The 21762-nt window shown below is 46.1% G+C and overlaps 1 protein-coding gene and 1 non-coding gene across 2 annotated transcripts in view; both read left to right on the top strand.

The window, feature by feature from the left end:
- The window catches only part of SMARCC1 (SWI/SNF related, matrix associated, actin dependent regulator of chromatin subfamily c member 1), a 117989-nt gene that overhangs the window by 79252 nt on the left and 16975 nt on the right, over positions 1-21762 (top strand). Inside the window, exons 24-27 of the mRNA XM_038755452.1 lie at positions 5964-6019; positions 9072-9186; positions 11571-11725; positions 19291-19425. Of these exons, the coding sequence (XP_038611380.1) occupies positions 5964-6019; positions 9072-9186; positions 11571-11725; positions 19291-19425 (461 nt within the window). The remainder of the gene's footprint in view (positions 1-5963; positions 6020-9071; positions 9187-11570; positions 11726-19290; positions 19426-21762) is intronic.
- Positions 18197-18268, top strand: TRNAD-GUC. Its single transcript has one exon. It is a non-coding gene; the product is annotated as a tRNA-Asp (tRNA).

Genomic DNA, 21762 nt, shown 5'->3' with positions numbered 1-21762 from the left:
CAGCCCCTTCCGACTCCCAGGCGTGGGCTGGAGCCACTGGGCCACGGGCGGTCTCCCTAGATATGTGATGATGATGGTACTTGTTAAGCGCTTACTATGTGCAAAGCACTGTTCTAAGCGCTGGGGGGATACAAGGTGATCAGGTTGTCCCACGGGCTCACAGTCTTAATCCCCCTTTTCCAGATGAGGGAACTGAGGCACAGAGAAGTGAAGTGACTTGCCCAAAGTCACACAGCTGACAATTGGCAGAGCCGGGATTTGAACCCATGACCTCTGACTCCAAAGCCCGTGCTCTTTCCACTGTGTGACTTTGTCACTTCTCTGGGCCTCAGTGACCTCATCTGTCAAATGGGGTTGAAGACCCTGAGCCCCCCGTGGGACAACCTGATCACCTTGTGACCTCCCCGGCGCTTAGACCAGTGCTTTGCACGTAGCAAGCGCTTAATAAATGCCATCATTATCATTATTTAGACTTTTATCTTTTATCTTTTAGACTGTGAGCCCACTGTTGGGTAGGGACTGTCTCTATATGTTGCCAATTTGTACTTCCCAAGCGCTTAGTACAGTGCTCTGCACATAGTAAGCGCTCAATAAATACGATTGATGATGATTATTATTATACGGTAGCCAGAGTCAGTTCAGTGTTCTGCCAGTCCTCTGCATTTAGGACGAGTTTTAAGATGAGGTACGGCTAAGGCAAGCTCAGTAAAGTCAAGCAGTCGGTCGTATTTACTGAGCGCTTAGTACAGGTGAAGAGCACTGTGTTGAACGCTCGGGAGAGTACGGTCTAACTGGGGTCATAACAAGAGCTAACAGCCTGGAAGGGGAATCACGTTAGTCGAAATACTACATTTCTGCCTACGGACATCAGCGGCGTGGCTCACGGTGAAGAAATTGACGATTAAGGTATTTCATTGTGGGTTTTTTTCCCCCTTTTTAATCTCCTTTGTCGACCGATTGACGTATATCATTGTGGGGTGGTTTTTTTCCCCCTTTTTAATCTCCTCCGTCGACCTTCCGCTTTGCCGGTGATTCCGAGCCATAATTGGCTTGACAGACCGAAGGTGGGAGGCTTCGTGGGGCTACGTGGAAAGATGCCCAGACGAGTGCGAAAGGGAGTAAACGCGGGTGAAGAGGATCCGAACAGTAGGGAACAAACGAGAGAAATCCCCAGGACCAGAAGAGCCGGGAAGAACTGCCAAAAAATGTGCTCTCTGTACTCCGAACGAGAGATTGAAGTCCGCGTGGAAGCCCGGAGGGTGCGGAAAGGGGAATGGGCACACTGTAGTTGTTATAAAGAACAGTTTTGAAGAGCCGGACTTTAAAAAAAAAAAATTCAGTAGAGTCCCAGGCAGCGTGGTTTATTATTATCTAGCTTTACTTCTATTTGCGGAAAGGGGAATGGGCACGCTGTAGTTGTTATAAACGGACAAAGAACAATTTTGAAGAGCCGGACTTTAAAAAAAACACTCAGTAGAGTCCCAAGCAGCGTGGTTTATTATTATCTAGCTTTACCTCTATTTGCGGAAAGGGGAATGGGCACGCTGTAGTTGTTATAAACGGACAAAGAACAGTTTTGAAGAGCCGGACTTTAAAAAAAAAAAATTCAGGAGAGTCCCAGGCAGCATGGTTTATTATTATCTAGCTTTACTTCTATTTGCGGAAAGGGGAATGGGCACGCTGTAGTTGTTATAAACGGACAAAGAACAATTTTGAAGAGCCAGACTTTAAAAAAAAACACTCAGTAGAGTCCCAGGCAGCGTGGTTTATTATTATCTAGCTTTACTTCTATTTGCGGAAAGGGGAATGGGCACGCTGTAGTTGTTATAGACGGACAAAGAACAGTTTTGAAGAGCCGGACTTTAAAAAAAAAAAAAAACACTCAGGAGAGTCCCAAGCAGCGTGGTTTATTATTATCTAGCTTTACTTCTATTTGCGGAAAGGGGAATGGGCACGCTGTAGTTGTTATAAACGGACAAAGAACAGTTTTGAAGAGCCGGACTTTAAAAAAAAACACTCAGTAGGGTCCCAGGCAGCGTGGTTTATTATTATCTAGCTTTACTTCTATTTGCGGAAAGGGGAATGGGCACGCTGTAGTTGTTATAGACGGACAAAGAACAGTTTTGAAGAGCCGGACTTTAAAAAAAAAAACACTCAGTAGAGTCCCAAGCAGCGTGGTTTATTATTATCTAGCTTTACCTCTATTTGCGGAAAGGGGAATGGGCACGCTGTAGTTGTTATAAACGGACAAAGAACAGTTTTGAAGAGCCAGACTTTAAAAAAAAAACACTCAGTACAGTCCCAAGCAGCATGATTTATTATTATCTAGCTTTACCTCTATTTGCAGAAAGGGGAATGGGCACGCTGTAGTTGTTATAAACGGACGAAGAACAGTTTTGAAGAGCTGGACTTTAAAAAAAAAAAGCAGTAGAGTCCCAAGCAGCGTGGTTTATTATTATCTAGCTTTACCTCTATTTGCGGAAAGGGGAATGGGCACGCTGTAGTTGTTGTAAACGGACAAAGAACAGTTTTGAAGAGCCGGACTTTAAAAAAAAAACCATTCAGGAGAGTCCCAAGCAGCGTGGTTTATTATTATCTAGCTTTACCTCTATTTGCGGAAAGGGGAATGGGCACGCTGTAGTTGTTATAAACGGACGAAGAACAGTTTTGAAAAGCCGGACTTTAAAAAAAAAAGCATTCAGGAGAGTCCCAGGCAGCGTGGTTTATTATTATCTAGCTTTACTTCTATTTGCGGAAAGGGGAATGGGCACGCTGTAGTTGTTATAAACGGACAAACAACAGTTTTGAAGAGCCGGACTTTAAAAAAAAAAAACATTCAGGAGAGTCCCAAGCAGCGTGGTTTATTATTATCTAGCTTTACTTCTATTTATTCTGACGACTTGACACCTGTCCACGTGGTTTGTTTTGTTGTCCGTCTCCCCCTTCTAGAGTGTGAGCCCGTTTTTGCGTAGGGACCGTCTCTAGATGTTGCCGACTTGGGCTTCCCAAGCGCTTAGTACAGTGCTCTGCACACAGTAAGCGCTCAATAAATGCGATTGAATGAATGAATGAATGGTTTAGAAGCATTGGGAGCATTTGGAAGTTGGGAAGCAGCGTGGCTCAGCGGAAAGAGCCCGGGCTTTGGAGTCAAAGGTCATGGGTTCAAATCCCGGCTCCGCCAACTGTCGGCTGGGTGACTTTGGGCAAGTCACTTCTTCTCTGGGCCTTAGTTACCTCATCTGGAAAATGGGGATTAAAACTGTGAGCCCCCTGTGGGACAACCTGATCACCTTATAACCTCCCCAGCGCTTAGAACAGTGCGTTGCACATAGTAAGCGCTTAATAAATGCCATCAAAAAAAAAAAATGGGCGGAGTCGGGATTTGAACCCATGACCTCTGACTCCAAAGCCCGGGCTCTTTCCACTGAGCCACGCTGCTTCTAATCTAATCTAATGATCAGTCAAGTCATTGTGGCGTGTAAGAGCTTGCTATGTGCCAAGCACTGTACTAAGCGTGGGGTAGATGTAAGATCGTCAGGTCACACGTGAGGCTCCCAGTCTGTCTACACCAGCACTTACTGGGGAGCGCCTAGTACATACCATGAGAGGGAACCTTCGTCGGTTAGAGAAGCAGCGTGGCTCAGTGGAAAGAGCCCGGGCTTTGGAGTCAGAGGTCATGGGTTCAAATCCTGGCTCTAACAATTGTCAGCTGGGTGACTTTGGGCAAGTCACAGTGCTTGGCACATAGTAAGCGCTTAACAAATACCATCATTATTATTATTATTCGAATCCCGGCTCCGCCATTTGTCAGCTGGGTGACTTTGGGCAAATCACTTAACTTCTCTGGACCTCAGTTCCCTCATCTGGAAAATGGGAATGAAGACTGTGAGCCCCCCGTGGAACAACCTGATCACCTTGTAACCTCCCCAGCGCTTAGAACGGTGCTTTGCACATAGTAAGCACTTAATAAATGCCATCGTTATTATTATTCTTATCGGTGATGGTGAGGTTACTTACGCTGTCCAAGCGTTTCCCTTCAAAAAACCATTCATTCACTCATTCAGTCGTATTTATTGAGCGCTTCCTGTGTGCAGAGCACTGGACTAAGCGCTTGGGAACTATCTATTCTATTTATTTTATTTTGTTAATATGTTTGGTTTTGTTCTCTGTCTCCCCCTTCTAGACTGTGAGCCCACTGTTGGGTAGGGACTGTCTCTATATGTTGCCAACTTGGACTTCCCAAGCGCTTAGTACAGTGCTCTGCACACAGTAAGCGCTCAATAAATATGATTGATTGATTGATTGGGAAGCGCAAGTCGGCAACACCTAGAGACGGTCCCTACCCGACAGCGGGCTCACAGTCTAGAAGGGGGAGACGGATGACAAAACAAAATATGTGGACAGGTGTCAAGTCATCAGAATAAATAGAAATAAAGCTAGGTGCACACCATTAAGAAAATGAATAGGAAATATGTACAAGTAAAATAAATAGAGTAATAGATCTGTACAAACATAAATACGGGTGCTGAGGGGGCTCAGTCATAACCGATAAAATTTAGAGCAGTACAAGTTAAAAAAAATCGTGTGCCGTCGTATTCCTTTAGGATTCTAGGCTGCTTTAATTAAGTCCCCTTGTCTCATCCGGGCCGTGGCAGTTTTGAGACAAAGGGATGGTGTGTGTGATTCTGGAAAAAAAATAAAGCCGTAAAGGATTTAGGGTTTCGACCGGGCCCGAGGAAAGCCTGTTTTCCCTTTTGGTCCACGAGAACAGCTTTAAAAATAAAAAAAGCGCTTCATAGAATAAAGGCCACTTCAAATAACCTCCAGTAGCAGCCTCCCATGGGATTGTTGCCAGTTGCATACCCCTCCGCTTCCCAATCCGACTTCCAGCTCCAGGATCTTCCCGTTCCAAAGGTCGCCGCTTGATCTGCACCGTTGTCATATTAATAGAGATATTTATGTAGCCGTTCGTCGCGGAATCGTGGTTAATTAAAGGGTTGGCCCCAGATACAGCGTACCTTACGAGTGCCAAGTCTTTAGAAACATGAATATTTAGGGCCTTGTTAATTACCGAAAAACACCCTTGAATCTTGGTGCAATCCCGCTTTCAGTAGCGAGAAAAGGAACTCGGTGGGAAAACTCAAACTTGGCCCATTTCACTCACTTGTGCGGCATTCTTGCTTCAGGAATGATAGCGATAACACTAATGATGGTATTCGTTGAGCATTTTCCGTGTGCCAAACACCGTACTTTTAGAACAGTGCTCAGCGCTTAGAACAGTGCTTTGCACAGAGTAAGCGCTTAATAAATGCCATCATTATTATTATTATTATTATTATTATCATTATTATTACTTAAGCCCTAGAGTAGATCGAAAATCATCAGGTCACACACGGGGCTCGCGGTCTATGTAGGAGGGAGAACAAGTAATAATAATAATGTTGGCATTTGTTAAGCGCTTACTATGTGCAGAGCACTGTTCTAAGCGCTGTGGGGGGATACAGGCTGAACAAGTTGTCCCACGGGGGGCTCACAGTCTTCACCCCCGTTTTACAGATGAGGTCACTGAGGCTCAGAGAAGTTAAGCGACTTGCCCAAGGTCACACAGCAGACACGTGGCAGAGTCGGGACCTCCAAAGCCCGGGCTCTTTCCACTGAGCCACACTGCTTCTTGTATTGAGGAGTATTAAGGTCCCATTTTGCAGGTGAGGTAGCCGAGGCACAGAGGAGGTTAGTGACTTAGCCAAGGTCACACAGCTGCCAAGTGGCAGAACAAATGCTATAATCACCATTATCATTAGTATTATTAAGTCCTTGAGGGCCGTGGGCAGACACAGAGCAGGCTTCTCTCCCCTCCTTTTCCCTTCCACCCTCCTCCTCTTCCCTCCCCTCTGCCACATTCAGGCAACAGGATCCTCCTCCTCCTCCTCCTCGTTAATGTTTTCGCATTCCTTGTCTTGCAGAAGGGGCCGAAGAAGAGAAAATGGAAACCGAAACGGAAGGGCAGCAGCCGGAAAAGGTAAAGGAGGTTCCGTTCGTGAGGCGGGAAGTCCACGTGACGAGATCCATTCCCTTTTCCCGAGGAGTCTCTGGAAGGGGGCCGGTTATGGGAAAGCATTTGGCAGGATGGAGGTGGCCGGTGCCCACAGTGTGCGGAAGAAGGCATTGAGCAGAGTCATCATCATCATCATCATCAATCGTATTTATTGAGCGCTTACTATGTGCAGAGCACTGTACTAAGCGCTTGGGAAGTACAGATTGGCAACATATAGAGACAGTCCCTACCCAACAGTGGGCTCACAGTCTAAAAGGGGGAGACAGAGAACAAAACCAAACATACTAACAAAATCATCATCATCATCAATCGTATTTATTGAGCGCTTACTATGTGCAGAGCACTGTACTAAGCGCTTGGGAAGTACAAATTGGCAACATATAGAGACAGTCCCTACCCAACAGTGGGCTCACAGTGTAAAAGGGGGAGACAAAGAACAAAACCAAACATACTAACAAAATAAAATAAATGGAATAGATATGCACAAATAAAATAAATAAATAAATAGAGTAAAAAATATGTACAAACATATATACATATATACAGGTGCTGTGGGGAAGGGAAGGAGGTAAGATGGGGGGATGGAGAGGGGGACGAGGGGGAGAGGAAGGAAGGGGCTCAGTCGGTCTGTGCTGTCTAATAATGGTAATAACTGTTGTATTTGTTCAGCAGCATCATCATCAATCGTATTTATTGAGCGCTTACTGTGTGCAGAGCACTGGACTAAGCGCTTGGGAAGTCCAAGTTGGCAACATATAGAGGCGGTCCCTCCCCAACAGTGGGCTCACAGTCTAAAAGCACTTACTGTGTGCCAGGCACCGTACTGAGCGCCGGGGGTGGGTACAAGCAAATCGGGACACAGTCCCTGTCCCACGTGGGGCTCACAGTCTTAATCCCCGTTTTACATCCGAGGTAACTGAGGCACAGAGAAGTGAAATGACTTGCCCGAGGTCACCCGGCAGGAGAGTGTCCGGCTAGGATTGGACCCCGGGTCTGTCGGATGCCTGGGTACTAGGCCGGGAACTAGACTGTAAGCCCACTGTTGGGTAGGGACTGTCTCCATATGTTGCCAACTTGTCCTTCCCAAGCGCTTAGTACAGTGCTCTGCACACAGTAAGCGCTCAATAAATACGATTGATTGAAACAGAGCGAGGGAGATCCTGAGAGAGGGGGTGCAACCTCTTCATTCAAGCAGATCGTAATAAGACTAACGGGGAGGTTTGCTGAGTGCTTATTATGTGGCAAGCACTGTACTAAGCCCTGGGGTACGTAGTCATTCATTCAGTCGTATTTATTGAGCGCTTACTGTGTGCAGAGCACCGTACGAAGCGCTTGGGAAGTACAAGTCGGGATCATCTAGAGACGGTCCCTACCCTACGACGGGCTCACAGTCTAGAAGGGGGAGACGGACGACAAAGCAAAGCATGTGGACGGGTGTCAAGTCGTCAGAACAAATAGAATTAAAGCTAAATAATAGTAATAATAATAATGGCATTTATTAAGCGCTTACTATGTGCAAAGCACTGTTCTAAGCACTGGGGAGGTTACAGGGTGATCAGGTTGTCCCACGGGGGGCTCACAGTCTTCATCCCCATTTTCCGGATGAGGTCACTGAGGCCCAGAGAAGTGAAGTGACTTGCCCAAAGTCACCCAGCTGACAAGTGGCGGAGCTGGGATTTGAACCCAGGACCTCGGACTCCAAATCAGTCAATCAATCAATCGTATTTATTGAGCGCTTACTGTGTGCAGAGCACTGGACTAAGCGCTTGGGAAGTCCAAGTTGGCAACATATAGAGACGGTCCCTACCCAACAGTGGGTTCACAGTCTAGAAGGGGGAGACAGAGAACAAAACATATTAACAAAATATAATAAATAGAATAGATATGTACAAGTAAAATAAATAGAGTAATAAATACGTACAAACATATATGCAGGTGCTGTGGCCCACATTCACTTGGAAGCATTTTTTAGATGATACAGACTAACGGGCTTCATCAAAATCTCCTAAAAAAACGTACTCTGGCCCTGGCAATTCCTGGCAAGAGAGCCCGCGCTCTTTCCCACTGAGCCACGCTGCTTCTCTAATGCACATCATGGACAAAATAAATAGAATAATAAATATGGACAAGTGAAATAAATAGAGGGATAAATCTGTCCAAACATATATCCAGGTGCTGTGGGGAGGGGAAGGAGGTAGGACGGGGGGATCGGGAGGAGGAGAGGAAAAAGGGGGCTCAGTCTGGGAAGGCCTCTTGGAGGAGGTGAGCTTTCAGTACATAGCACATCATCCGGTCCCACAAGGGCTAAGTTGGAGGGAGAACGGGGATTGAACCCCCCATTTGGGCGATAAGGGAACCGAGGCACGGAAAAGCCAAGTGACTCCTCCAAGGTGATTTTTCCCGTTCTCTTTCTATCTGCCGTGCTTAGCATCTCGTTAGTGTCCCCTCTAAACTGCAAGCTCACGGTGGGCAGGGAACGTGTCCACCGACTCCGTTCTGGTGGACTCTCTCCCAAGCGCTTAGTACAGTGCTCTGCACACAGTAAGCATCTGCTAGTACCACCGATTTCCACGATGGTGATACTGAAGCCGGGCGTTGGCGTCACAGAAGCAGAGCGATGAGTCCGGCTCCCAATAATAGTCCACCCTGCTTCGCTCTCCGGTACTTCCGATCTATTTATTTTACTTGTCCATATCTATTCTATTTATTTTATTTTGTTAGTATGTTTGGTTTTATTCTCTGTCTCCCCCTTTTAGACTGTGAGCCCACTATTGGGTAGGGACTGTCTCTATAATGTTGCCAAATTGTACTTCCCAAGCGCTTAGTCCAGTGCTCTGCACACAGTAAGCGCTCAATAAATACGATTGATGATGATGAGGTCCAGTTCCCACGAGAAATAAGCGGCATACTTTGTGTTTCTGAAGCTATAATGCCTGGAAAAAGTGGCACTTTTTTTTTTTTTTTGTCCTCTTTCCAACCTCCTTCCCTCCATCCCGCTCCCCTTTAATCCCTCCAGGCGGAAAACAAGGGAGAAAGTGAGACAGATGAAGGCGACAAAGCCCAGGATGGAGAAAATGAGAAGAACAGTGAGAAGGAACAAGATTGCGAAGCCAGCGAGGATCCCAAATCAGGTAACGGATAATACCAGTAATTATGGTACTTGTTCATTCGCTCATTCAGTCCTATTTATTGAGCGCTTACCGCGTGCGGAGCGCTGTACTAAGCGCTTGGGAAGTCCAGGTTGGCCACATATAGAGACGGGCCCCAACAGTGGGCTCACAGTCTAGAAGTGAGCAGAGTCTAGCACTTACTTGTTAAGTGCTTACTATGTGCCAAGCACTGTTCTAAGCGCTACGGTGGGTACGAGTCCCTGTCCCGCAAAGGGCTCACGCTCTTAATCCCGCAACCAGGCTTCAGCACTCATCATCATCATCAATTGTATTTATTGAGCGCTTACTGTGTGCAGAGCACTGTACTAAGCGCTTGGGAAGTACAAGTTGGCAACATATAGAGACAGTCCCTACCCAACAGCGGGCTCACAGTCTAAAAGGGGGCTCACACTCAATTCTTTCCAGGCTCGGTTGAGAGAGTGCTTTCTCTTCTCATCATCATCAGTCGTATTTATTGAGCGCTTACTATGTGCAGAGCACTGTACTAAGCGCTTGGGAAGTACAAATTGGCAACATATAGTGACAGTCCGTACCCAACATTGGGCTCACTGTCTAAACGCTGGGGTAGATAGAAGCTAATAATAATAATAATAATGATGGCATTTGTTAAGCGCTTACTATGTGCAAAGCACTGTTCTAAGCGCTGGCGAGGATACAAGGGGATGAGGTGAGGTTGTCCCAAGTGGGGCTCACTGTCTTCATCCCCATTTTCCAGATGAGGGAACTGAGGCCCTCATCTCAGTTCCTGAGAAGCAAAGTGACTTGCCCAAAGTCACACAGCTGACAAGTGGCGGAGCCGGGATTTGAACCCCTGACCTTTGACTAATACGATTAGACACAGTCCTTGGCCCAGATGGGACCGACAGCCTTAATCCCCATTTGACAAAGGAGGGAACTGAGGCCCAGAGAAGGGAAGTGACTTGTCCAGAGTCACACAGCTGACACATGGCGGAGCCGGGATTTGAACCCCTGACCTTTGACTAATATGATTAGACACAGTCCTTGTCCTTTTAGACTGTAAGCCCACTGTTGGGTAGGGACTGTCTCTATATGTTGCCAACTTGTACTTCCCAAGCGCTTAGTACAGTGCTGTGCACACAGTAAGTGCTCAATAAATACGATTGATTGATTGATTGATTGTCCCAGATGGGACTGATAGCCTTAATCCCCATTTGACAGAGGAGGGAACTGAGGCCCAGAGAAGGGAAGTGACTTGTCCAGAGTCACACAGCTGACACATGGCGGAGCCGGGATTTGAACCCATGACCTTCGACTAATACGATTAGACACAGTCCTTGTCCCAGATGGGACCGACAGCCTTAATCCCCATTTGACAGAGGAGGGAACTGAGGCCCAGAGGAGCGAAGTGACTTGTCCAAAGTCACACAGCTGACACGTGGCGGAGCTGGGATTTGAACTCATGACCTTTGACTATCTTATTTTGTTAATATGTTTTGTTCTCTGTCTCCCCCTTCGTGAGCCCACTGTTGGGTAGGGACTGTCTCTGTATGTTGCCAACTTGGACTTCCCAAGTGCTTAGTACAGTGCTCTGCACACAGTAAGTGCTCAATAAATACGATTGATTGATTGTCCCAGATGGGACCGACAGCCTTAATCCCCATTTGACAGAGGAGGGAACTGAGGCCCAGAGAAGTGAAGTGACTTGTCCAGGAACACGCAGCAGACAAGTGGCAGAGCCGGGATGAGAACCTCCCCCGTCTTACCTCCTTCCCTTCCCCACAGCACCTGTATATATGTATATATGTTTGTACATATTTATTGCTCTATTTATTTATTTATCTTACTTGTACATATCTATTCTATTTATTTTATTTTGTTAGTGTGTTTGGTTTTGTTGTCTGTCTCCCCCTTCTAGACCGTGAGCCCACTGTTGGGTAGGGACTGCCTCTGTATGTTGCCGACTTGTACTTCCCAAGCGCTTAGTCCAGTGCTCTGCACACAGTAAGCGCTCAATAAATACGATTGATTGATCGATTGAGAACGCACGTCCTCCCAATTCTCGCTCTCGCATTGGCGACTTGTACTTCCCAAGCACTTAGTACAGTGCTCTGCACACAGTAAGCGCTCAATAAATACGATTGATGATGCTGATGACCTTAGCCGGGTCTCTGGGTCTCACCCCGCTTTGGTCACTCACCTCGTAGGACGCCTCGCTCAGAGTGGCAGCTAAGCCGAACACCGCCGATGCTGCCGATGGTTAATTGAGCATTGATCGAGCGCTTACTAGGTGCCGGGCGCTGTACTAAGAGCTCGGGCGAGTCGAGTTGGCCCGAGTTAGCGGGCCCCGGCGGTGACGGTGACCGCCACGCTGTTGTCCCTTGCAGAGGAGAAAGACGCCGAGGAGAACAAGCAGAATGCCGACGCGTCCAAAGAGAGAGAGAGCGACGTTGGGAAAAAGAAGGTGGAGCATGAAATTTCCGAAGGAAACGTGGCCACGGCCGCCGCGGCCGCCCTCGCTTCCGCCGCCACCAAAGCGAAGGTTTGTGATTTTTCCTTGTCTCCCCCTCGTCCCCTTCCCCATCCCTCCCGCCCTACCTCCTTCCCCTCCCCACAGCACCTGTATATATGTTTGTACAGATTTATTACTCTATTTATTTTACGTGTACGTATTTACTATTCTGTTTATTTTATTTTATTTATTTTATGTTTGGTTTTGTGGTCTGTCTCCCCCTTCTATCAATCAATCAATCAATCAATCGTATTTATTGAGCGCTTACTGTGTGCAGAGCACTGTACTTGGGAAGTGCTTGGGAAGATTTATTTTATTTTGTTAGTATGTTTGGTTTTGTTCTCTGCCTCCCCCCTTTTAGACTGTGAGCCCACTGTTGGGTAGGGACTGTATATGTTGCCAATTTGTACTTCCCAAGCGCTTAGTACAGTGCTCTGCACACAGTAAGCCCTCAATAAATACGATTGATGATGATGATGATGATGATGAGCCCACTGTTGCGTAGGGCCCATCTCTATATGCTGCCGACTTGTCCTTCCCAAGTGCTTAGTCCAGTGCTCCGCACACAGTAAGCGCCCAATAAATATGAATGAATGAATGAATGACAGCCCGTTTCCTTCGTTCATCCATCATCATCATCATCAATCGTATTTATTGAGCGCTTACTGTGTGCAGAGCACTGGACTAAGTGCTTGGGAAGATTTATTTTATTTTGTTAGTATGTTTGGTTTTGTTCTCTGTCTCCCCCCTTTTAGACTGTGAGCCCACTGTTGGGTAGGGACTGTCTCTATATGTTGCCAATTTGTACTTCCCAAGCGCTTAGTACAGTGCTCTGCACACAGTAAGCACTCAATAAATACGATTGATTGATTTCATCTCAGGAGAATCCTTCGGTTGGGGCTATCAAAGCAGTCACTTGGGGCATTGATGTTCCATCGGGTTTTTGGGGGTTTTTTTTTTTCAATTCAGATTCCTTGCAAATAATAACTTAGCACTGTCCTGTACTGTCAAAGAAGAAGCACTTAAAATAGCTCTTTTATACATGAATTTGCCAGCTTTTCTGTGGGTGGCTTTCTTTCTGTAAAACATATAGCATCAGCCGCTCAGCATATTTTACCAGACTGGAGAGGAGGAAAGGATGTTATCTTCTCCCCCCGCCCCCCACCCTGTTTCGGGATAAATTAATCTTTTTGAAATAGTTTAAAAATATATTTCCGTTCTTTTCCCGATGGGTTCTCCCTCCCCCTCTCAACCTTACAAAGTCTCCACTTCTCCAGGCTCCGTCACGTTCCCGAATTGGCGTTTAGACCGTTCATCATCATCATCATCGATCGTATTTATTGAGCGCTTACTATGTGCAGAGCACTGTACTAAGCGCTTGGGAAGTACACATTGGCAACATATAGAGACAGGCCCTACCCAACAGTGGGCTCACAGTCTAAACATCATCATCATCATCGATCGTATTTATTGAGCGCTTACTGTGTGCAGAGCACTGGACTAAGCGCTTGGGAAGTCCAAGTTGATGCTGTTCCCTCTCCAGCCTCTCCTGGCCTGTTCTGGGAGAAGACCGTGGTTTATGGCAGCCTTTTTTCAGAACTGGAAGTTAGCGGTGGATCATGGAGAAGGGCTTTGACCCGGCAGGGACCACTCACAAATAGTAATAATAATAATAATAACAACAATAATAATAATAATCCCTTACTATCGCGTTATCATTGCCCGTAAGAATCTCCTCCCAGCGCGTATATTTCTCATAACCGTCCCACAGTCCTTGTCTCCTACTAGGATTACGAGGGGAGATTAGGGAAAGAAAAGCGCGTATCTGTGTAGTTCTTGGTCATACCAACACATTGATTTTTAGTCGTTTTTCAGTTTTTTTTTACAGTATATAATAATAATAATAATCCCTTACTATCACGTTATCATTGCCCGTAAGAATCTCCTCCCAGCGCATATATTTCTCATAACCGTCCCACAGTCCTTGTCTCCTACTAGGATTATGAGGGGAGATTAGGGAAAGAAAAGCGCGTATCTATGTAGTTCTTGGTCATACCAACACATTGATTTTTAGTCGTTTTTCTGTTTTTTTTACAGTATATAATAATAATAATAATAATAATCCCTTACTATTGCGTTATCATTGCCCGTAAGAATCTCCTCCCAGCACATATATTTCTCATAACCGCCCCACAGTCCTTGTCTCCTACTAGGATTACGAGGGGAGATTAGGGAAAGAAAAGCGCGTATCTGTGTAGTTCTTGGTCGTACCAACACATTGATTTTTAGTCGTTTTTCGGGGTTTTTTACAGTATATAATAATAATAATAATCCCTTACTATTGCGTTATCATTGCCCGTAAGAATCTCCTCCCAGCGCATATATTTCTCATAACCGCCCCACAGTCCTTGTCTCCTACTAGGATTACGAGAGGAGATTAGGGAAAGAAAAGCGCGTATCTGTGTAGTTCTTGGTCGTACCAACACATTGATTTTTAGTCGTTTTTCGGGTTTTTTTACAGTATATAATAATAATAATAATCCCTTACTATCGCGTTATCATTGCCCGTAAGAATCTCCTCCCAGCACATATATTTCTCATAACCGTCCCACAGTCCTTGTCTCCTACTAGGATTATGAGGGGAGATTAGGGAAAGAAAAGCACGTATCTGTGTAGTTCTTGGTCGTACCAACACATTGATTTTTAGTCGTTTTTCGTTTTTTTTTACAGTATATAATAATAATAATAATAATAATCCCTTACTATTGCGTTATCATTGCCTGTAAGAATCTCCTCCCAGCGCATAAATTTCTCATAACCGTCCCACAGTCCTTGTCTCCTACTAGGATTATGAGGGGAGATTAGGGAAAGAAAAGCACGTATCTGTGTAGTTCTTGGTCGTACCAACACATTGATTTTTAGTCGTTTTTCGTTTTTTTTTTACAGTATATAATAATAATAATAATAATCCCTTACTATTGCGTTATCATTGCCTGTAAGAATCTCCTCCCAGCACATAAATTTCTCATAACCGTCCCACAGTCCTTGTCTCCTACTAGGATTATGAGGGGAGATTAGGGAAAGAAAAGCGCGTATCTGTGTAGTTCTTGGTCGTACCAACACATTGATTTTTAGTCGTTTTTCTTTTTTTTTACAGTATATAATAATAATAATAATAATAATCCCTTACTATTGTGTTATCATTGCCCGTAAGAATCTCCTCCCAGCGCATATATTTCTCATAACCGTCCCACAGTCCTTGTCTCCTACTAGGATTATGAGGGGAGATTAGGGAAAGAAAAGCGCGTATCTGTGTAGTTCTTGGTCATACCAACACATTGATTTTTAGTTGTTTTTCGTTTTTTTTTACAGTATATAATAATAATAATAATAATAATAATAATCCCTTACTATTGCGTTATCATTGCCCGTAAGAATCTCCTCCCAGCGCATATATTTCTCATAACCGCCCCACAGTCCTTGTCTCCTACTAGGATTACGAGAGGAGATTAGGGAAAGAAAAGCGCGTATCTGTGTAGTTCTTGGTCATACCAACACATTGATTTTTAGTCGTTTTTTTTTTTTTTACAGTATTTAATAATAATAATAATGGCATTTATTAAGCGCTTACTATGTGCAAAGCACTGTTCTAAGCGCTGGGGAGGTTACAAGGTGATCAGGTTGTCCCACGGGGGCTCGCAGTCTTCATCCCCATTATTACTCTCCGTGGTGCCCGCTTCCTTTGCCCCTGGCCCCACCCCCGCTCATCACACATCTGCCCCCTTCACTAAGCGCTTAGTACAGTGCTCTGCCCACAGCAAGCGCTCACTAAATACGATTGATTTAAGCATTTACTATATAGCCAAGCGTTGAAGTGGAAAGAGCCCGGGGAGTCAGAGTTCATGGGTTCCAATCCCGGCTCAGCCAACTGTCAGCTGTGTGACTTGGGGCAAGTCACCTCACTTCTCTGGGCCTCATCTGGAAAATGGGGATTAATACCGGGAGCCCCCCGTGGGACAACCTGATCACCTTGTAAACTCGCCAGCGCTTAGAACAGTGTTTTGCACATAGTAAGCGCTTAATAAATGTCATCCAAAAAAAAAAAAGTAGATGCGAGTTTAATTAGGCTGGACACAGTCGCCGTCCCGCACGGGGCTCGCGGTCTAGGCAGGAGGGAGCACAGGGATTTACAGTTGAGGGCACTGAGGCACAGGGAAGTGAAGTGACTTGCCCAAGGCCTCACAGCCAGGAACTGGTGGAGCCGGGATAAGAAACCAAATCCCGGCTCTTTTCCACCTGGCCACGCCGATTCTTTTGATAAATGGATCCAAACAGATCAGCCTCAAAAGCTCCGTAACCTGTGAAATCGTGTTGGTAACAGAGTTGTTGTTCATTTTCTTTTCCTTCCCCCTCTTCCCTTATTAAGCGCTTACTATGTGCAAAGCACTGTTCTAAGCGCTGGGGAGGTTACAGGGTGATCAGGTTGTCCCACGGGGGGGGCTCACAGTCTTCATCCCCATTTTCCCGATAAGGTCACTGAGGCCCAGAGAAGTGAAGTGACTTGCCCAGAGTCACCCAGCTGACAATTGGCTGAGGCCGGATTTGAACCCATGACCCCGGACTCCCAAGCTCGTGCCCTTTGCCACTGAGCCGCACTTCTTCTCTCTCAATCAATCAATCAGTCATATTTATTGAGCGCTTAGTGTGTGCAGAGCACTGTACTAAGCGCTTGGGAAGTACAAGTTGGCAACATATAGAGACAGTCCCTACCCAACAGTGGGCTCACGGTCTAGAAGCGGGGGGGAACATGACAAACACATTCCCTGCCCACAGCAAGCTTACACTGTAGAGGGGGAGGAAGATCAGGGCTAGAAGTCCAGTCCCCGTCTCCAGTGAAATTCACAAGAGGGCTGGAACTCACATTGAGGTCAAGCGCTTAGTCCAGTGCTCTGCACACAGTAAGCGCTCAATAAATACGATTGATGATTGATGCTGTGGAAATTTCAAGAGAAACTTGCTGTCCATCCTGCAACTGGAGAGGGAGAAGGAGAGAGAAAGAGAAAAATAAAGCTTGTGGAGGAGAGGACGATATCTCTGTTCCTTAAAAGACACCACAGGAGGCAAGCTCAGAGTTGCCGATGACTTGTCGGCGCCACGAGGATTAATATTGCCATCCGCCTGCTTCTTTGGTTTAAGACCTCATTCCCCGGTGCCTTGACTCTCTGTGGAATCTGCCCCGCAGTGGTTTGTGGAAATTTGTGCCAATTTGTACTTCCCAAGCGCTTAGTACAGTGCTCTACACACAGTAAGCACTCAATAAATACGATTGATGATGATGGAATAATAATAATTGTGGTATCTGTTGAGCGCCTTTGATGGGACAGAGGCTGAGCCCAGACTGAGCCCCTTCTTCCTCTCCCCCTCCCTATCTCCACAGCACCTGTATATATGTATATATGTTTGTACATATTTATTACTCTATTTGTTTATTTTACTTGTACATATCTATTCTATTTATTTTATTTTGTTAGTATGTTTGGTTTTGTTCTCTGTCTCCCCCTTTTAGACTGTGAGCCCACTGTTGGGTAGGGACTGTCTCTATATGTTGCCAATTTGTACTTCCCCAGCGCTCAGTCCAGTGCTCTGCACACAGTAAGCGCTCAATAAATACGATTGATTGTACAGATTTATCACTCTATTTACTTGTCCATATTTACTATTCTATTTATTTGATTTTGTTAATATGTTCTGTTTCGTTGTCTGTCTCCCCCTTCTAGATGGTGAGCCTGCTGTTGGGTAGGGACCGTCTCTAGATGTTGCCAACTTGGACTTCCCAAGCGCTTAGTCCAGTGCTCTGCACACAGTAAGCGCTCAATAAATACGATTGAATGAATGAATGAATGACAAGCACCCTACTAAGCTCCGGGCTTGATAGAATAAAAGGCTCGTAGCCAAAGTCCAGTCACCCAGGGGAAGAGAGCCTTTTCACCGAGCATTTTTCTCCGTATACTCTGTCAGTTTGACTTGTCGGTCAGTAAGTTCATTCATTCAGTTCAATCGTATTTATTGAGCGCTTACCATGTGCAGAGCACTGTGCTAGGCGCTTGGGAAGTACAAGTTGGCAACATATAGAGGCGGTCCCTACCCAACAGTGGACTCACAGTCTAGAAAGTATTTATTGAGTGCTAACTGGGTACTAAGCCCTCGGGAGAGGACAATATAACAATAAACAGACACATTCCCCGCCCACAATCAATCAATCAATCGTATTTATTGAGTGCTTACGGTGTGCAGAGCACTGTACTAAGCGCTTGGGAAGTACAAGCTGGCAACATTGTCACCAGGGTCTACTTGGGGATTAAGACTGTGAGCCCCCCGTGGGACAACCTGATCACCTTGTAACCTCCCCAGCGCTTAGAACAGTGCTTTGCATATAGTAAGCGCTTAATAAATGCCATCATTATTATTATTATAGGGTATCAAAAAGTGTGTCGGGCGTGTTCCTCGTTAGTATAGTGGTGAGTATCCCCGCCTGTCACGCGGGAGACCGGGGTTCGATTCCCCGATGGGGAGAAAAGTACATTTTTTTTTAGACTGTGAGCCCACTTTGGGTAGGGACCGTCTCTATATGTTGCCAACTTGGACTTCCCAAGCGCTTAGTACAGTGCTCTGCACACAGTAAGCGCTCAATACGATTGATTGATTGATATGGAGACAGTCCCTACCCAACATCATCATCAATCGTATTTATTGAGCGCTTACTGTGTGCAGAGCACTGTACTAAGCGCTTGGGAAGTACAAATTGGCAACATATAGAGACAGTCCCTACCCAACAGTGGGCTCACAGTCTAAAAGGGGGAGACAAAACCAAACATACTACAAAATAAAATAGAATAGATATGTACAAGTAAAATCAATCAATCAATCAATCAATCAATCGTATTTATTGAGCGCTTACTATGTGCAGAGCACTGTACTAAGCGCTTGGGAAGTACAAATTGGCAACACATAGAGACAGTCCCTACCCAACAGTGGGCTCACAGTCTAAAAGGGGGAGACAGAGAACAGAACCAAACATACCAACAAAATAAAATAAATAGGATAGAAATGTACAAGTAAAATAAATAAATAAATAAATAAATAGAGTAATAAATATGTACAACCATATATACATATATACAGGTGCTGTGGGGAAGGGAAGGAGGTAAGATGGGGGGATGGAGAGGGGGGCGAGGGGGAGAGGAGGGAAGGGGCTCAGTCTGGGAAGGCCTCCTGGAGGAGGTGAGCTCTCAGCAGGGCCTTGAAGGGAGGAAGAGAGCTAGCTAGCTTGACAGAGAACAAAACCAAACAACTAACAAAATAAAATAAATCGAGTAGATACGTACAAGTAAAATAAATAGAGTTAAGGCAACAGAATTATAATCGTCAAAGAAGTTGAGAGTAGAAAAGCCAGAATTAGCGTTTAGTAAACGAGGACCGGGGGGGAGGGGAATCTAGGCCACCGTTGCCCCCTCCGTCCCCCGCCTTTGGTGACTTTCTCTCTCTCCCTCCCTCCCTCTGCGGCCCCGCATTTCTTCCCGGCTTCTTTCCTCTAGCATCTCGCTGCAGTCGAGGAGAGGAAGATCAAGTCCCTGGTGGCCCTCCTGGTTGAGACCCAGATGAAGAAGCTGGAGATCAAACTTCGTCATTTCGAGGAACTGGAAACGATCATGGACCGGGAGAAAGAAGCCGTAAGTCGCGGGCCCTAACCCCTTGACCGCTTAAGTGGCATCGCCTCGTGCGAGGAAGCCGTTTGGTTCAATCAATCAATCAATCAATCGTATTTATCGAGCGCTTACTGTGTGCAGAGCACTGTACTAAGCGCTTGGGAAGTCCAAGTTGGCAACATATAGAGACAGTCCCTACCCAACAGTGGGCTCACAGTCTAAAAGACTGTTTTGTTCGCCCCCGGGCCGCAACCCCGTAAGGCCTTTCGAGACTTTCCTCCCGCGGAGACTCAAGGCCGAAAGCCTTGAGTCTCTTTTCGACTGTGAGCCCACTGTTGGGTAGGGACTGTCTCTATATGTTGCCAATTTGTACTTCCCAAGCGCTTAGTACAGTGCTCTGCACATAGTAAGCGCTCAATAAATACGATTGATGATGATGATGATGAAAGCGACTTGGATCCAGTGAGCGGATTGCGCCCGCTTTCCGGCCCTCAGCCACGTTGACGAAATGCATTGACGAGATCCATTTCGTCTCTGGTCCTCTGCCCCGGCCCATTCCATCATCACGGGTGCCGAGGAATTCTCGGAGAAATTGCAATTAGATCCTCCCTTCGGTCGGTTATCTAATCCCCGAGAAGTTTCTTGAACCCTGGGGGAGCTGGGGAAAGAGCTAATCTCAGACGGTTCCCAGTCTGTCAAGGAAACCACTCACTTTCCCAAACCAGTCCCATAATAATCCATCAATCGTATTTATTGAGCGCTTACCGTGTGCAGAGCACTGGACTAAGCGCTTGGGAAGTCCAAGTTGGCAACCTACAGAGACAGTCCCTACCCAACAGTGGGCTCACAGTCTAAAAGGTGGGCTCATAGTTATTAAGCACTTACTATATGAGAAGCAGCGTGGCTCAGTGGAAAGAGCCCGGGCTTTGGAGTCTGAGGTCACGGGTTCAAATCCCGGCTCCGCCAATTGCTAGCTGTGTGACTTTTGGCGAGTCACTTCACTTCTCTGTGCCCCAGTTCCCTCATCTGTAAAATGGGGATTAAGACTGTGAGCCCCCCGTGGGACAACCTGATCACCTTGTAACCCTCTCGGTGCTTAGAACAGTGCTTTGCACATAGTAAGCGCTTAATAAATGCCATTATTATTATCATTATTATTATTATTATTATTATGCCAAGCACCGTTCTAAGTGCTGGGGGAGATACAAGGTAATCAGGTGGCCCCACGTGGGGCTCACAGTCTTAATCCCCGTTTTACAGATGAGGTAAGTGAGGCACAGAGAAGTGAAGTGACTTGCTCAACGTCACCCAGCTGATGTGGCGGAGTCGGGATTCGAACCCACGACCTCTGACTCCCAAGCCCGGGCTCTTTCCACTGAACCACCCTGCTTCTCCGTGGCCACCTATATTCTTAGACTGATTTATTTTATTTTGTTAATACGTTTTGTTTTGTTGTCTGTCTCCCTCTTCTAGACTGTGAGCCCGCTGTTGGGTAGGGACCGTCTCTAGATGTTGCCAACTTGGACTTCCCAAGCGCTTAGTCCAGTGCTCTGCACACAGGAAGCGCTCCATAAATACGATTGAATGAATGAATGATTTCCCCCACCCCGTGAAGGAGCAGGGATCATTCATTCATTGTCGTATTTATTGAGCGCTTACCGTGTGCAAAGCACTGTACCAGGGGATCATGTCTACTTCCCACCTGTGGATTCTACTACACTGCCCTGCACCCAGGAAGCAAACCATAATAATAACCGTATTTTTTAAGTGCTTACTATGTGTCAAGCACTGTTTTTGGGGGGAAGCAGCATGACTCAGTGGAAAGAGCCCGGGCTTTGGAGTCAGAGATCATGGGTTCAAATCCCGACTCCGCCACTTGTCAGCTGGGTGACTTCGGGCATGTCACTTCACTTCTCTGGGCCTCAGTTCCCTCATCTGTAAAATGGGGATGAAGACTGTGAGCCCCCCCGTGGGACAACCTGATCACTTTGTAAACTCCCCAGCGCTTAGAACAGTGCTTTGCACATAGTAAGCGCTTAATAAATGCCATTATTATTATTATTATTATTATTTTTTAGCTCTGGGGTTGATCTGAGATAATCAAGTTGGACACAGTCCTTGTCCCAGTTGGGCCTCGGTTTTAAGAGGAGGGAGTAGGATCGAATCCCCACTTAACAGATGAGCAAACTGAGGCAGAGCCAGGATGAAAACCCGGGTCCTCTTGGCTCCCAGTCCCGGGCTCCTTTCAGTAGTGACCCCCTTCCATGCCCACCAGTAGGTCAGCAGAATCAATCAATCAATCAATCGTATTTATTGAGCGCTTACCATGTGCAGCGCTTGGGAAGTCCAAGTTGGCAACAT

Source organism: Tachyglossus aculeatus, chromosome 13, assembly GCF_015852505.1.
Source record: "Tachyglossus aculeatus isolate mTacAcu1 chromosome 13, mTacAcu1.pri, whole genome shotgun sequence".
Taxonomy (NCBI): domain Eukaryota; kingdom Metazoa; phylum Chordata; class Mammalia; order Monotremata; family Tachyglossidae; genus Tachyglossus; species Tachyglossus aculeatus.
Note: the sequence above shows the minus strand (reverse complement) of the source record. Positions and strands in the feature narration are given on the sequence as shown.